This window comes from Schistocerca nitens, chromosome 7 (genome assembly GCF_023898315.1).
Source record: "Schistocerca nitens isolate TAMUIC-IGC-003100 chromosome 7, iqSchNite1.1, whole genome shotgun sequence".
Classification (NCBI taxonomy): Eukaryota; Metazoa; Arthropoda; class Insecta; order Orthoptera; family Acrididae; genus Schistocerca; species Schistocerca nitens.
The window spans coordinates 414160246-414175903 of record NC_064620.1 but is presented as its reverse complement, the minus strand read 5'-3'; the positions used below and the strand labels follow the sequence as shown (position 1 = coordinate 414175903).

The following is a 15658-nucleotide window of genomic DNA, read 5'->3' as shown; positions in this document are numbered from 1 at the left end:
AAAACTGGCGAATTCGAACATCATTATGTTTTCCGCAAACAAAGTTGTATTTCACAAATGTTATTAATTGTCTTCATAATGTTAACCACGTATAGTTAACGGAAGACGTAGAAACGATATTCCGAAACGAATACGTATAGCGTAAGTCAAACGTTCCAATTAGAATAGAAACCCCACGAACACAAATTTGCTGTGGCAGGTATGAAATATAAACTCCGTTACTCGCTCGTTACACTTGAAGGACAGATGTTGAATGGGCCGAAACGAGTCGCCGCATAACAGCGTAGTTGCCTGCTACCTTCGAAAGAAGGTAGATGCGGTCCCTAGCGCAACATAACATCGTCGAAAATCAGTGCGGACGTGAGAGCTTTGGTACACCATGTTAAACAAACGGAAAAATGGAGGCGGTACAATTGGAGAGCGATCCGCCTTCACCAACATGCATAAGCAATTCATTAATAGTTTATATATATTTGAATTACAAAAAACTAATAAGAAGAAAAATGTTGCATGGCGCGAGATTCGATCCGGCGACCTTCGGATTACGAACCCGAGCGCTTACCGCTGCGCCACGACGCTGTATAAAATTATTAATCGTAGAGAGTATTTCACCGCAACGATTTCTTTTAACTGTCGATTTTCTCGACAACGGCTGAGAAGTGCATCTTGGTGCTTTACCACATTACACCTCTGGCCATGAGCTTTTATTGTGCGCAGTATGAATCGAATCTGAATTTCACAATTGGCGGCCTCCCCTTGTCAGTTAATACTAGACAATAATCCAATCTGCATTTGGATCGCGCTTCCTTAACTCTTGAGCAGAAAGATGTGCAGTAATTTGCTGCATCCATTATCAATAAGGTACCAAAAGCATTAAAAAATCTTAGGAGTAATCCACATGGTTTCAAATCGAAACTGAAGAGTTTCCTCATGGGTCACTCCCTCCATTCTGTCTAGGAGTAGCTTGAAAAATTAAGCTGATTCGTATGTTTTACTGTTGACTGCGTTTAATTAAACTTATATTTTTTTTGTTTCATAAACCTTTTATTTCATGTACTGACACGTTCCATGACGTTTGACATTTGGTCCTGAATTTGGTCCTACGGAACTAGACGTATAAATAAACAAAAAATTTCAAACCATGAATGCTCAACCAAGGGTCCCGACTCGCGAGAGATGTTCTTGGGGCTTTTTCATTTTAAGGAAGAGAAGTTCAATCGGTCATCTACTATATGTATTCACTTCGAAATCAGGTAAGAAAGCGTTAAAGCTTCATCTCCAACGTAAAAGAAATATCGACTATGATCGTGCAAGGAGAGTAAACAATAAACATTAGAGCAGTGTCTCGAAAACATGAAAACAATATAAACCACCTAGAAAAATGGCAAAGAAAGGTTCCTTATACATCACTGTTGGCAACCAAAAACTTCGGATTTGGGCCGCAGTAGAAAAATACTTGTGATTACCACAAGACCTTTGAGCACACTAGTAGCATCATGACATTTCTCTTCCTTATTATAATACCTGCGCCCTAGGAAACCGAATATCAGATACGAGACTTATTAGTGAAGAATAGAGAAAAGTTTTGATGGTGGTCTTAATGCTTCAAATTCTGTTTCCTCTCAGTTGAGTACCATGCACAGAACATTCATGCAGTCATGTGAAACTTCCAGAAAAGTTCTTTGGTGCCTATATGTTGTTCAACACGCGCTTCACATGGGCCTGAATGTCGTTTATGTAGTCAAAGGCGTTCCAGAAAAGAATTATCCGCGTTTTGCGTATCAGTCATATCGTGGCAAGTGAATACACGTCGTTGTTTTTGTTCGGGAGTCAAGATGTGCGAAACAGTCTTTACACACACTTTCCTTGTTTCAAAACAGTTTGGAGAAAGTCTTGAAAATCTGATTTGAAGACTTTGCCCCATTGCGATTTGAGAAACAAAAATGTTCACACACTACGGCCTCACGACCTCTACAAAACACTGCCTGCTTACAAATGAGTTGCCGAATGCACATCCGTTGTTTAAAATTGTCTGCCCAGGCTGCCAACAAATTTACTAAATTTACTACACCGATGTCGCTTGTGCGCCAGGAATAAAATCAGACTCAGAACATTTTGGGACTGATGATGTGCGACCTACGAAGGGGATGGAAGAGGCGAACTCCCTCAGTGGTGTTCATACCTTTCTAACACATTTCAGGAAGAATGGATTTCCTTACTTGCTCTGGTAAATATCACCCTGTACTGCTTGAAAAGATTTGTACCACACACGACTAGGATATTCAGCAGTGGAATAGCAGTGTACTAGGACAGTCCTTACTTTCTGAGCACAGCCATCCATACCAGATAGAGTTACCTTACGTAGCAAACAGTTACATGATGAAACTTTCGCCTTGAGATTGCTGTAGTGTGTCTTGAAGCTTAGAAAGCGGTCTAACGAAACACCGAGGGAAACTGGGGCTAACCACATTCTGAAACCGGCACCTATATGAAATATCTTAAGTCAAGATGGCTAATATTTTTTATTGATTACCGGTTTCGGCCCATTGACGAACCATCTTCAGATCAATCTAAAATGTGTTCAGTGTGTGACAATCGTTACACACAGTCGTATTGTTAGAGCTAAGTCTCCCTAAAATGAAAAATCATAGTTGATTACGTAAATTGATAACTACAATTTATCATTAATGGGCGACTTATTCTAAGTGACTGTCACACACTGAACAACATTTTAGATTTACCTGAATATGGCCGTCAATGAGCTGAAACCTGTGTAATCAATAAAGAAAATTTGTGATCTTGACGTAGGATTTTTATCCACACTTGTTTTAAATAAACAGATCGCGCATCTCCCCATTGGCGATCTCAAAGAATAACCTTTCCAAAAGTTGTATTCATCAGCTGGCCCGATATCACGAGTGGAGTGGCTGCTAATATAGAGAAGCAAAAGATTTGTAATATTGCAGACCATCCCTTTCATGGATAACAACCACGATCAACTCGTCTGAAGTCCAGGAGGAGTTGCTTATAGTATTTTGCTCCACTTCAGTCAGAGACGAGAAAAACCAGGGTTAAACTATGAAAACATAGGTATTCTGATCAGCCGGAAAATATCAAAATTAAAGATGAGTTGCCGCTTGCTTAAGAAGAGGAATGGTGTATAGAAAGCCCTTGAACAGACTGGTCACAGGCTTTGCAAGATCCAAGACTAACTTCAAAAAACGGGTCATCGTCAACTATTGACACTAACTGCGTGAATGTTAGAACGAACTTTTAGTCGTATCATGAACTGCCGCCATTGTCCGGATTAGTGCGGGGGGTAGGAACTGGTGCTGGGTAAAAGCTATGACGCCAATGAAACGGAATACTGCTCGACTTGTGCAAATAATGTACCTTCTTCTCTTTCCTGGCCGTATCCCCTAGTCGTTATCCTGGATTTGGTAGTGTTAGCCTTCTTGTCACCACCCCCATCGCCCCTCTCTCCCAGGAAAAAATTACCCTCTTTGTTCGCGACTAGTGTTATTTCATGCGAAAGGGTGAGGACGTTTTGGAAGTGTTTGGGAATCGAGTAACATAGGCCGCACCTAGGTACCAGTACGTTGTTCATACAATCGTGTGTGGGAAACCGCCTAAAAAGCACATCCAAACTGGCCGGCACACCAGCCTTCGTCGTTAATCTGCCGTGCGGATACGATCTAGGGACAGCTCGCCTCCCCAAAACCCGAAAGAGGCACGCTAATGCGCACGGTTATCCGGTTAGGTCTGCATAAGTGTTGTATACAGGGTGGTCCATTGATGGTGACCGGGCCAAATATCTCACGAAATAATCATCAAACGATAAAACTACAAAGAACGAAACTCGTCTAGCTTTAAGAGGGAAACCAGATGGCGCTATGGTTGGCCTGCCAGATGGCGCTACCATAGGTCAAACGTATATAAACTGCGTTTCTTTAAATAGGAAACCCCATTTTTACTACATATTCGTGTAGTACGTAAAGAAATATGAATGTTTTAGTTGGACCACTTTTTTCGCTTTGTGATAGATGGCGCTGTAATAGTGACAAACGTATAAGTGCGTGGTATCACGTAACATTCCGCCAGTGCGGACGGTATTTGCTTCGTCATTACCCGTGTTAAAATGGACCGTTTACCAATTGCGGAAAAGGTCGATATCGTGTTGATGTATGGCTATTGTGATCAAAATGCCCAACAGGCGTGTGCTATGTATGCTGTTTGGAATCCTGGACGACATCAAAAAATGGTTCAAATGGCTCTGAGCACTATGGGACTTAGCTTCTGAGGTCATCAGTCCCCTAGAACGTAGAACTAATTAAACCTAACTAACCTAAGGACATCACACACATCCATGCCCGAGGCAGGATTCGAACCTGCGACCGTAGCAGTCGCGCGGTTCGAGACTGTAGCGCCTAGAACCGCTCGGCCACTCCGGCCGGCTGGACGAAATCATCCAAGTGTCCGGAGCGTTCGCGGATAGTTACGTTATTTAAGGAAACAGGAAGTGTTCAGCCTCATGTGAAACGTCAACCACGACCTGCAACATATGATGATGCACAAGTAGGTGTTTTTGCTGCTGTCGCAGCTAATCAGCACGTCAGTAGCAGGCAATTTGCGCGATAATTGGGAATCTCAAGAACGTCGGCGTTGAGAATGCTACAGCAACATCGATTGCACCTGTACCATATTTCTATGCACCAGGAATTGCATGGCGACAACTTTGAACGTCATGTACAGTTCTGCCACTGGGCACAAGAGAAATTACGGGACGATAACAGATTTTTTTGGACACGTTCTATTTAGCGACGAAGCGTCATTCTCCAACAGCGGTAACGGAGACCGGCATATTATGCACTATTGGGCAACGGAAAATCCACGATGGCTGCGACAAGTGGAACATCAGCGGCCTTGGCGGATTAATGTATGGTGCGGCATTATGGGAGGAAGGATAATTGGCCCCCATTTTATCAATGGCAATCTAAATGGTGCAATGTATGCTGATTTCCTACGTAATGTTCTACCGATGTTACTACAAGATGTTTCACTACATGACAGAATGGCGATGTACTTCCAACATGATGGATGTCCGGAACATAGCTCGCGTGCGGTAGAAACGGTATTGAATAGCATATTTCATGACAGGTAGATTGGTCGTCGAAGCACCATACCATGGCCCGACGTTCACCGGATCTGACGTCCCGGGATTTCTTTCTGTGGGGAAGTTGAAAGATATTTGCTATCGTGATCCACCGACAACGCCAGACAACATGCGTCACGCATTGTCAGTGCATGTGCGAACATTACGGAAGGCGAAGTACTCGCTGTTGAGAGGATGTCGTTACACGTCTTGCCAAATGCATTGACGTTGACGGACATTATTTTGAGGATTTATTGCATTAATGTGGTATTTACAGGTAATCACGCTGTAACAGCATGCGTTCTCAGAAATGATAAGTTCACAAAGGTTCATTTATCACATTGGAACAACCGAAATATAATGTTGAAACGTACCTACGTTCTGTATTTTAATTTTAAAAACCTACCTTTTACCAACTGTTCGTCTAAAATTGTGGGCCATATGTTTGTGACTATTACAGTGCCATTTATCACAAAGCGAAAATAGTGGTCCAACTAAAACATTCATATTTCTTTACGTACTACGCGAATATGTAATAAAAATGGGGGTTCCTATTTAGAAAAACGCAGTTGATATCGGTTTGACCTGTGGCACCGCCACCTAGCGGGCCAACCATAGCGCCTTTTCGTTTCCCACTTCAAGCTAGACAAGTTTCGTTCTTTGTAATTTTTTCGTTTGACACTTATTTCATGAGATATTTGACCCGCTCACGATCAATGGACCACATTGTATAGTATGAATATTTGATTATGTCCGTTTATGGTCTGTGTTGTACTTTTCAGCCTTATATTTTAACTTCTTTGTTTATGAACTGTCAACTGAATAATTCGTCCATGTAGGTTTCATTTTCTTTGTTTTCGATATCTGTTTTACTTGGTACTTCTGACACACATAACTACACCTATGTAATTCATGGATAATCTTTACAGTTTATTCTTACTAAACAAGGCATCTTTCCAACAATGATACCTTGATGTTCTCACGATACCACGAAATTACTGAATACTTAATATCGATAATAATACCATTTAGCGAAGTAAAAGGCTCGATATTTTCTTCGATCAGTAATATCGGAACGTACTTTGAACTGGGTTGCACAGAGACACTCGTATGAGGCGATGATTTGTGTACCCAATTCATGTTGTTGGAAAGTGTTCCTCGTGATTGTTACGTTATAGCCAACAGTAAGCGACAGTCACGACCTCGCTGTTCCACACTGAGTCACTTACGGCACACACTCGTGAACGCGGAGCGCGGAATACTAGTGCGTGGACGGTCTCGGAGAAGGACCATCCCACGCGCAGAGCAGCTCAGACCGTAGCGCCAGTATCAAATGTGCATTGCACGTCCTGTCTACCCCACGCTCTACTGTCACAGTACAGGTGCTGATGCCACGCCAGTCACTTGACACGACTGACTAATCAGTTCACTGTGCCACTGTGACATTCCCCCCTCCAGTGCATCATCAATGTTAAATTTGATGACCTCCATTGGACCTGGGCCCCAAGCTCTGACAAACTGGTTAAATAATTTGGTACCGTCAGCAGTTGTCATTTTTTCTTTACTTGTCGTTATTGTACAATTCCGTTTAATTTCGGTGGTACAGGAAGAGTTTCCTGTGGGGAGAATGTACTTTTTGAAACAATCGATACGGTGGTGCTCGGTAGTAGACCAGGTACCACACCCAACAGCCTTAGTAGGCCTTTGTGTACGAGTAATCGATAAGAAAGAATTACAGATTTTTTTTGGTTCACTAAAATCTTAAAAACATGTAGCATTTAACTTCAAAACGGCAGCCGGCCGGGGTGGTTCAAAATGGTTCAAATGGCTCTGGGCACTATGCGTCTTAACTTCTGAGGCCATCAGTCGCCTAGAACTTAGAACTAATTAAACCTAACCAACCTAAGGACATCACACACATCCATGCCCGAGGCAGGATTCGAATCTACGACCGTAGCGGTCGCTCGGCTCCAGACTGTAGCGCCTAGAACCTCACGGCCACTCAGTCGGCTGGGGTGGCCGTGCGGTTATAGGCGTTAGAGTATGGAACCGCTTGACCGCTAAGGTCGCAGTACGAATCCTGCCTCGGGCATGGATGTGTGTGATGTCCTTAGGTTAGTTAGGTTTAAATAGTTCTAAGTTCTAGGGGACTGATGACCTTAGAAGTTAAGTTCCATAGTGCTCAGAGCCTTCAAAACGGCACTGTAGCGTAGGGTACGTTACTCGATTAGTGTAGTCAAGTTTGTGGGTTTTGCTCACGTTGGCATTATCAAAATGATAGTGATAATTATTTTTATATAACTGATTGTCTGAATATTTATTTTTCATTTCGGATCCTTTGGCACGTCATTTTCATGATGCTATTAACTTTTTTCTTCCTTTAATTCTTTTTCCTTTTAGAATCTTTGTGTTATGATTTTAGTTATTTTTGTGTATTAACTTGGTTTTAATTTCTTCCTTTACATCAACCACATTTTCGATCATGTATCAATCGTTACCTGTGTGCTCATTACGTTTTATTTATGGAACTCTGGTTTGTTTAGATCTTCATCTACGAGTTTTTGTCCATGGTGCAAAAATAATTTATCTTTATTCATTTTTAAATGTTTTGTTTACGATTATCAACCAAAACATTTTCATCTTGTAACGAAAAGTGAGTTTGTGACCGCCACTCACATCAGATGTAAACTGATTTGCTCCTGACCGATGTACCGGTGCTTTTAAGTGTTTAAATGTTGAAGTGAATAAATAACAATGATTAAAATCAGATGCAAAAAGATTATAAATGAAAAAATCATAAAAGGAAATAAAAATTGTAACAATTAAAATGTTAATATGATGAATAAATGATGCAGGCAAACATTATAAGGATATTATATTTATAGCAATTAACTGAATAAAAATAATGATGTTTGCCATTTTGATAACATACACCGGCACTGAAACCCATAACCATCAACATAACAGTCAAATAACCGTTACACTGTGGCGCCATTCTGAAACTTGCTGCTTCCAATGCTCTAGTAGACATATAACATTCTTAATTTTTTTTTGTCGATTACTTGCAAACGACGCTTTGCCTGGATGAATGGCTGTGGGTGGAACTACTTGGAACACAGCTGTATAGGAGATTTCTAAAAGACAATTCCCATCTGTTGTGGACCATTCCTTGTTAGACAATTTTCAAGTGCGTCGATAAAAATTCAGCGATGGCAAAGTAGATCTGCACATTATGTCTGCACATGCAGTTCAAATATACCAAGTAACATTATGTCCCATCAGTCTCTGCACATACTACTTAAACACAGTACATACAGAGATTAGTATGACGTAACACTCATCGCTCAGCTTTTTTACAGATGCTTGTAAATGGTCTGAGACAGAAATTGTACAATAGTACAACAAATAAAGAAGAAATGCAAGCTGCAAGGCTTGTCATATTATTTGAACAATGATATGAGGGTAGTAGCTACTCACCATATAGCAGAGATACTGAGTTGCAGATAGGCACAACAAAAGACTCTCACAATTAAAGCTTTCGGCCATTGGCTCTAAATGGCTCTGAGCACTATGGGACTTTACATCTGTGGTCAGCAGTCCCCTAGAACTTAGAACTACTTAAACCTAACTAACCTAAGGACATCACACACATCCATGCCCGAGGCAGGATTCGAACCTGCGACCGTAGCAGTCGCGCGGTTCCGGATTGCGCGCCTAGAACCGCTAGACCACCGCGGCCGGCCGGCCATTGGCCTTCGTCAACAATAGACACACACACACACACACACACACACACACACACACAAACAAACAAACACAACTCACACACACGACTGCGTTGCGTTTGCATGTGTGTGTGGTTCAAATGGCTCTGAGCACTATGGGACTTAACATCTATGGTCATCAGTCCCCTAGAACTTAGAACTACTTAAACCTAACTAACCTAAGGACATCACACAACACCCAGCCATCACGAGGCAGAGAAAATCCCTGAACCCGCCGGGAATCGAACCCGGGAACCCGGGCGTGGGAAGCGAGAACGCATGTGTGTGTGTGTGTGTGTCTATTGTTGACGAAGGCCAATGGACGAAACCTTTAATTGTGAGAGTCTTTTTGTTGTGCCTATCTGCGACTCAGAATCTCCGCTATATGGTGAGTAGCTACTTCCCTTCTACATCTACATCTACGGGGTTACTCTGGTATTCACAATAAAGTGGATGGAAGAGGGTCCAATGAACAACCTTCAAGCTGTCTCTCTACCGTTCCACTCTCGAACGGCACGCGGGAAAAGTGAACACTTAAATTTTTCTGTGCGAGCCCTGATTTCCCTTACTTTATCGTGATGATCATTTCTCCCTATGTAGGTGGGTGGCAACAGATTGTTTTCGCAATCGGGGGAGAAAACTGGAGATTGAAATTTCATGAGAAGATCCAGTCGCAACGAAAAACGCGTTTGTTTTAATGATTGCCACTCCTATTCACGTATCATGTCCGTGACATTATCTCCCCTATTTCGCGATAATACAAAACGAGCTGCCCTTTCTTGTACTTTTTCTACGTCATCCGTCAGTCCCACCCGATGCGGATCGCACACCGCAACAGCAATACTCGCAATAGGGCGGACAGGCGTAGTGTAAGCAGTCTCTTTAGAAGACCGGTTGCACCTTTAAGGGTTCTGCCAATGAATCGCAGTCTTTGGTTTGCTCTGCCCCCAATATTATCTATGTGATCGTTCCAATTTAGGTTGTTTGTAAATGTAATCCCTAAGTATTTAGCTGAATTTACAGCCTCAGATTTGTGTGACTTATCGCGTAATCGAAATTTAGTTGATTTCTTTCAGTACTCGTGCGAATAACTTCACATATTTCTTTATTCATGGTCAACTGACACTTTTCGCACCATAAAGATATCTTATGTACATCATTTTGCAAGTCGTTTTGATCATCTGATGACTTTACAAGGGTAAATAACAGCATCATCTGCAAACAATCTAAGATGGCTACTCAGATTGTCTCCTATGTCGTTAATATAAATCAGGAACAATAGAGGGCCTATAACACTTCCTTGATGAATGCTGGATATTACTTCTGCTTTACTCGATGACTTTCAGTATATTACTACGAACTGTGACCTTTCTGACAGGAAATCACGAATCCAGTCGCACAACTGAGGCGATACTCCGTAGGCACGCAGTTTGGTTAAAAGACGCTTGTGAGGAATGGTGTCGAAAGCCTTCTGGAAATCTAAAAATATGGAAGCAATTTGACATCCCCTGTCGATAGCACTTATCACTTCATGAGTAAAAAGAGCTAGTTGAGTTTCACAAGAACGATATTTTCTGAATCCATGCTGACTATGTGTCAATAAATCGTTTTCTTCGAGGTACTTCATAATGTTCGAATACAGTATATGTTCCAAAAACCTGCTGCAAATCGACGTTAGTGATATATGCCTGTAATTCAGTGGATTACTTCTGCTTCCCTGTTTGGGTATTGGTGTGACACGAGCAATTTTCCTGTCTTTAGGTACGGATCTTTCTGTGAGCGAATGGTTATATATAATTGCTAAATATGGAGCTATTTTATCAGCATACTTTGAGAGGAAACTGACTGGTAAACAATCTGGACGGGAGGTCTTGCCTTTATTAAGTGATTTAAGATGTTTTGTTACACCGGGGATACCTTCTTCTATGTTTCTCATATTGGCAGTTGTTCTTGATTGGAATTCAGGAATATTTATTTCGTCTTCTTTGGTGAAGGAGTTTCGGAAAACCGTGTTCAATAACTCCGCTTTAGTGGCACTGTCATCAGTGACTTCACCGTTGTTATCGCGCAGTGAAGGTATTGATTGCGTCATGCCTCTGGTGTGCTTTATGTATGACCAGAATATTTTTGGGTTTTCTGACAGATTTCGAGACAGAATTTCATTGTGGAAATTATTAAAAGCATCTCGCATTGAAGTACGCTCTATATTTCTAACTTCTGCAAAACTTTGCCAATCTTCGGGATTATGCGTTCTTTTAAATTTGGCATGCTTTTTTCTTTGCTTCTGCAACAACGATCTCACCCGTTTTGTATACCATGGGGGATCAGTACCATCAATTATTAATTTATGTGGTATATATCTCTCAATTTCTGTCGATACTATGTCTGTGAAAACACTCCACTACTTTTCTACACTTCCATGATCAGATCGGAGGGAGTGAAGACTGTCTCTTAAAAAGGCGTTAAGAGCATTTTTATCAGCTTTTTTAAATAGAAATACTTTGCGTTTCTTTTTGTTACATTCCATGAAGGATTTTCCATTGTTTGACATTTGAACAATGATATATGCGGCGTCCGGTCCACATTAAAGTGACTGGAAGTCGTGGGTGTGGAGGGCAGCTGGCGCCAGTACTCTACTGCACACAATGATTTTTATCTTAGCTGTGTGGCGACTCGCCTACGACGATCGTCAGTACATAATGTTAACCCTCGTACACATCAGAAGCAAAGGAACACTTGTAAAACGATATTGCTGAGTATCCAAGAGAAACTGCATTTGGGGAAAATGTCATGTGCTAAGGTTTGTGAAAAACTGTTGCAGAAAGCTATTCATTGTAACGAGCCACGCACTATCCTAAGGTGATTGGGAGAGGGGTGTGGGGGGGGGGGGGGTCGGGGGTGGAGGAGACGAATTAACCTGCCATCCAACGTCATCTACGATAGAAGGGTGACAATGAACGTCTGCATAACACTGCTGCAGAACATGAAATTAATACAGTTACGTGACAGTCTCGCTCATGTATTCCTAATCAACTGACGTACTACTATATTTTGCGCCAGGCTAGTCTTTAATTGAACTGATATTAGATTTGAATTACTTAAAGGGTAGTGAGGCAAATACAGCGCACTTCACGTATCTGTGTTTTTAAGAACATATGAAATAATCCGTTACAAGTTTATAGTCTTCGTAATTTGTAGTTCGGATTGTAGCTTGCTCGTTTCATTTAGCTTCTTAGAGAACGGAATGAAAGAGATAAGTAAGTCCTGCCTGCTACGGTCTTCTCTACCCACAGATTAGAAGAACTTCACCTGTTGATCGGCTGCTCTCCGGACCGTGATGTCGTCGGATTCTTCTACCGTACTGCAGGTTCTTTGACTGCTGATGGAAATTAATTGGTTAACGAAGGAAACAGTGGGAGACAACTGATCGGTGACAGACGGATAAAAGAAAAGCTAATATATTTTAGCATACACAGTGAAATGAGAGGCAGTCTCTATACAAATACATGGTAACTAGCCAGTCGATAATTTCTGACAACATAGGCGATCCACAAACTTGCTGTCGATCAAGCCAAATGTACATGAATAGACATACAATACGTACAAAGTTAGGTATTCCAGTCCCTAGAGAGTTTTTTTTGCAGTTTAACAAAGGTGAACTACACGACTCCTGTCAAAAGTTGTGGTAAGGAAGCCGGCCGTTGTGGCCGAGCGGTTCTAGGCGCTCCAGACTGGAACCGCTTGACCGCTACGGTCGCAGGTTCGAATCCTGCCTCGGGCATAGATGTGTGTCATGTTTTTAGGTTAGTTACGTTTAAGTAGTTCTAAGTTCTAGGGGACTGATGACCTCAGATGTTAAGTGCCATACTACTCAGAACCATTTGATCCATTTTTTTGTGGTAAGGGGCCATGATTGGAAACACGTTGCGAGAACACGGATAGGCACAACACGACAAAGTCTACCGAATTAACGTTGACAAGAATGTGAGGCTGATATCTCGCCGTGTAAATCGAATATGTGCATCTTAAACACGGCCGGCTTTGCTATGAGTCTTCAATCGCGAATTACTTGAGCGTAACTATGCCTAGCTGTTTCCATGGTCGTGGAAAAGAACACTTGAAACACAAAATGGCAGGTACTACCTTGAGACTTCTGATCGCGAAATAAAGTCTACCCAATGTAACGAACTGACACCGAGAGGGCGACTTCAGTAGTTTTGTAAACTCCGGTGCTCGCACACTGTATGCTACCCTCGGGAGCAAAAGTTCCCGGCTGCCAACATGAGAGGGGGCGAGAATGCCGACGGTCGCTTAGACTTTCAGCCGAGGGGCTGTCCGGTCCGCCCACGCTCAAGTTGGCGTTACCGAGCTGGCGCCAGGGGTCTCGCCGTCGGGGAGGCCCGTGTCCCTCCAAGCATACGTCGCCTTAGCGTGAATGTCTGGAACAACGCCATTTTTAGGAACATATGGTTTGGATGAATCCAGAAACTGCTCCGTCCCCAAGATTTGATGGTACTGTACCCCGCAAGCTAACTGTGGTTGGAGATGTCTAGAAAAAAATTATTTGTAAGCGTAAGCAAGCGAATTAATTTCATCTTGATTTTAATAACGGCGTGTGAAGCCCTGTGCCTGCTGTCATTGAACTCGTAATGACATAAGTAACCAAAATCTGTGATTGGAACATAGTTTTAATTTTACTTTACTGCCTCTCTGTCTATGCGACAGCAGTGAACCACTATAGAGATTTCGACGCTTGCTCTAAACATCTCTGGAAAGTCTTTGTGCTGCAGGATGCAATGAAGTGATAGTACTCTGCGATAGTACACTGGCGTCCAGAATTAAATCAACAAACGATAATTTCTCAAGGTTGCGTTTATTTTGCCACAGAACAGTGTACACAGTTAATAGTAAAGTTGGAACTATGTAAAGAATACAGAACATAAACAACTGCATTGTATAACGGTAGACCTTGAAAGACGTGCACTTCATTCACCATTCAGTGCTCGTATTTCATATTTCTAATCCCCAGCATTCTGGTATTCGGTAAAATAACAATTCAGGCAATATGGGTTGCCTGATTTATTTCACGATTTTCACGGCTTGTCTCACACTGATCTGTGAGAGGAGCTTGGCACTAGAAATTTTCTTTATTTATGGACAAGGGCAACAGTCTTCCTAGCAGCCATGATGGCTTCCCGTTTGCCATCCATTTTCCGATCGCCAGGGTAGCACGTGGTGTCGTTTAAACATTCAGTAGTGGCCAGAGTTTCTCCTGTTCTGAGTTCCCCAACCTGCCTTACCAAACTTGTATCCGTTATTTTTGCTCGATTTTAACGTCGCGAGGTCGCCCTCCTGTGAGATTCCGGCCCTCTGATTGGCCAGTTCAGGTGCGCGAGGTGCGCGCCGGTAGGCGCCAACCGCCTTCCGCGGGTGGATAGTGGACAAAGGCGTAGTAGGGCAGTTCTGGTGTGACCGTGTCGGAGACCGGAGGTGCTGCTTCCAGGAGATGAACTTCGGTAAGCATGAGCGCCGACGCGCCCTGTAGATTCGCGCCCTGCGGCCCAGAGGGAACCTTATAGGTCATTGTGAACAGTTTCTCATCTTGTGGTTTTTATTCCTTTAGTATGGTAAGCTACCTAGCGATTCATGCACAGTTGCATCTTTCTTAGCCTTTGGCTGATTATAGTGGTGGTCGTTGCATGCCTGCGACCCCTTCCTTTAGAAAATTGGACCCCATTTGATAATACGGCGATCGTTACTAAAATTCCTTTCCTCCTGGCTTGTTATGAACGTACGTTGGGGCAGGCTGCTGAACTCGAATCTTTCTTCCCCCACCCCCATTTGGTTGTATTATTGTTCCATTTTCAACTGTTTAATAAATGAGTCCATTAATCTTACATTCTCCCTTTCATTACGTGAAATCACCCCTAGTGTCACAGAATAATGCAGAACCATAACGGTTGCTATAAGGTCGTGCAGGTCTCGCACCAGTAACGATAGGATAAGGATTCAATATCGCGCGCCTGACACGACCATTGCACGCATGGCTATGATAACAGTAGTAAGCATGTTCTATTATCCCCCATTGATAAACCGGGAAGTGTACACGGCTCAGTGTGAGTACGTGAGCACTAAATCCACTTGATGTGGTGGAAGTAGTGGCCTCTGTTTTACCTTGCTGGTTTAGACAAAATATCAAAAATCACAGCCCCTACTGCAAGGAATAGTAACCTGAAAATAACGATCCACCGCTTTTAACCTTTTTTCCCTACTTAACAGATTTGCGCACACATTCTGACAACTGGTTGATGTGCTCAGTGTGGGGTGTGACCACCTCTGGCAGCAATACTGATATAACAACGAAGGGCATGCTGTGAATGATATCATCAATCTCATGTTGAGGCAATAACGCCCGTTCCTCCTGCAGAGCTGCACACAAGTCTTGGAGAGTGCTCTGTGGAAGCTGACGTGGCGCATCCCGTCTCACCGTGCATCCCATATGTGCTCAACGGGATTCAAATTGGGAGAGCCTACAGGCCACGCCATGGGTCCAATATCTTCCGTTTCCAAGAAAACATCAACCATCTGTGTTATTGCTATCGTCCAGCAATACGAAGTCTGGACCCACAAAACCTCGCAACAACCGCACATGAGGTCCCAAGATCCCGTCACGATACCAGACAGCAGCTAAACCTCGCCAATTCAGACGTACAAAATTCGTGGTGTTCGTGAGGCTAACATA

General features: G+C 42.7%; 1 protein-coding gene across 1 annotated transcript in view; it reads right to left on the bottom strand.

The window, feature by feature from the left end:
• LOC126195666 (uncharacterized) overlaps positions 1-14500 on the bottom strand; it is a 332282-nt gene extending 317782 nt beyond the window's left edge. The window contains exons 1-2 of the mRNA XM_049934291.1: positions 14335-14500; positions 13282-13355 (exon numbers count right to left, since the gene is read on the bottom strand). Coding sequence (XP_049790248.1) covers positions 13282-13355; positions 14335-14500 — 240 coding nt within the window. The remainder of the gene's footprint in view (positions 1-13281; positions 13356-14334) is intronic.
• Positions 14501-15658: the final 1158 nt, after the last annotated feature.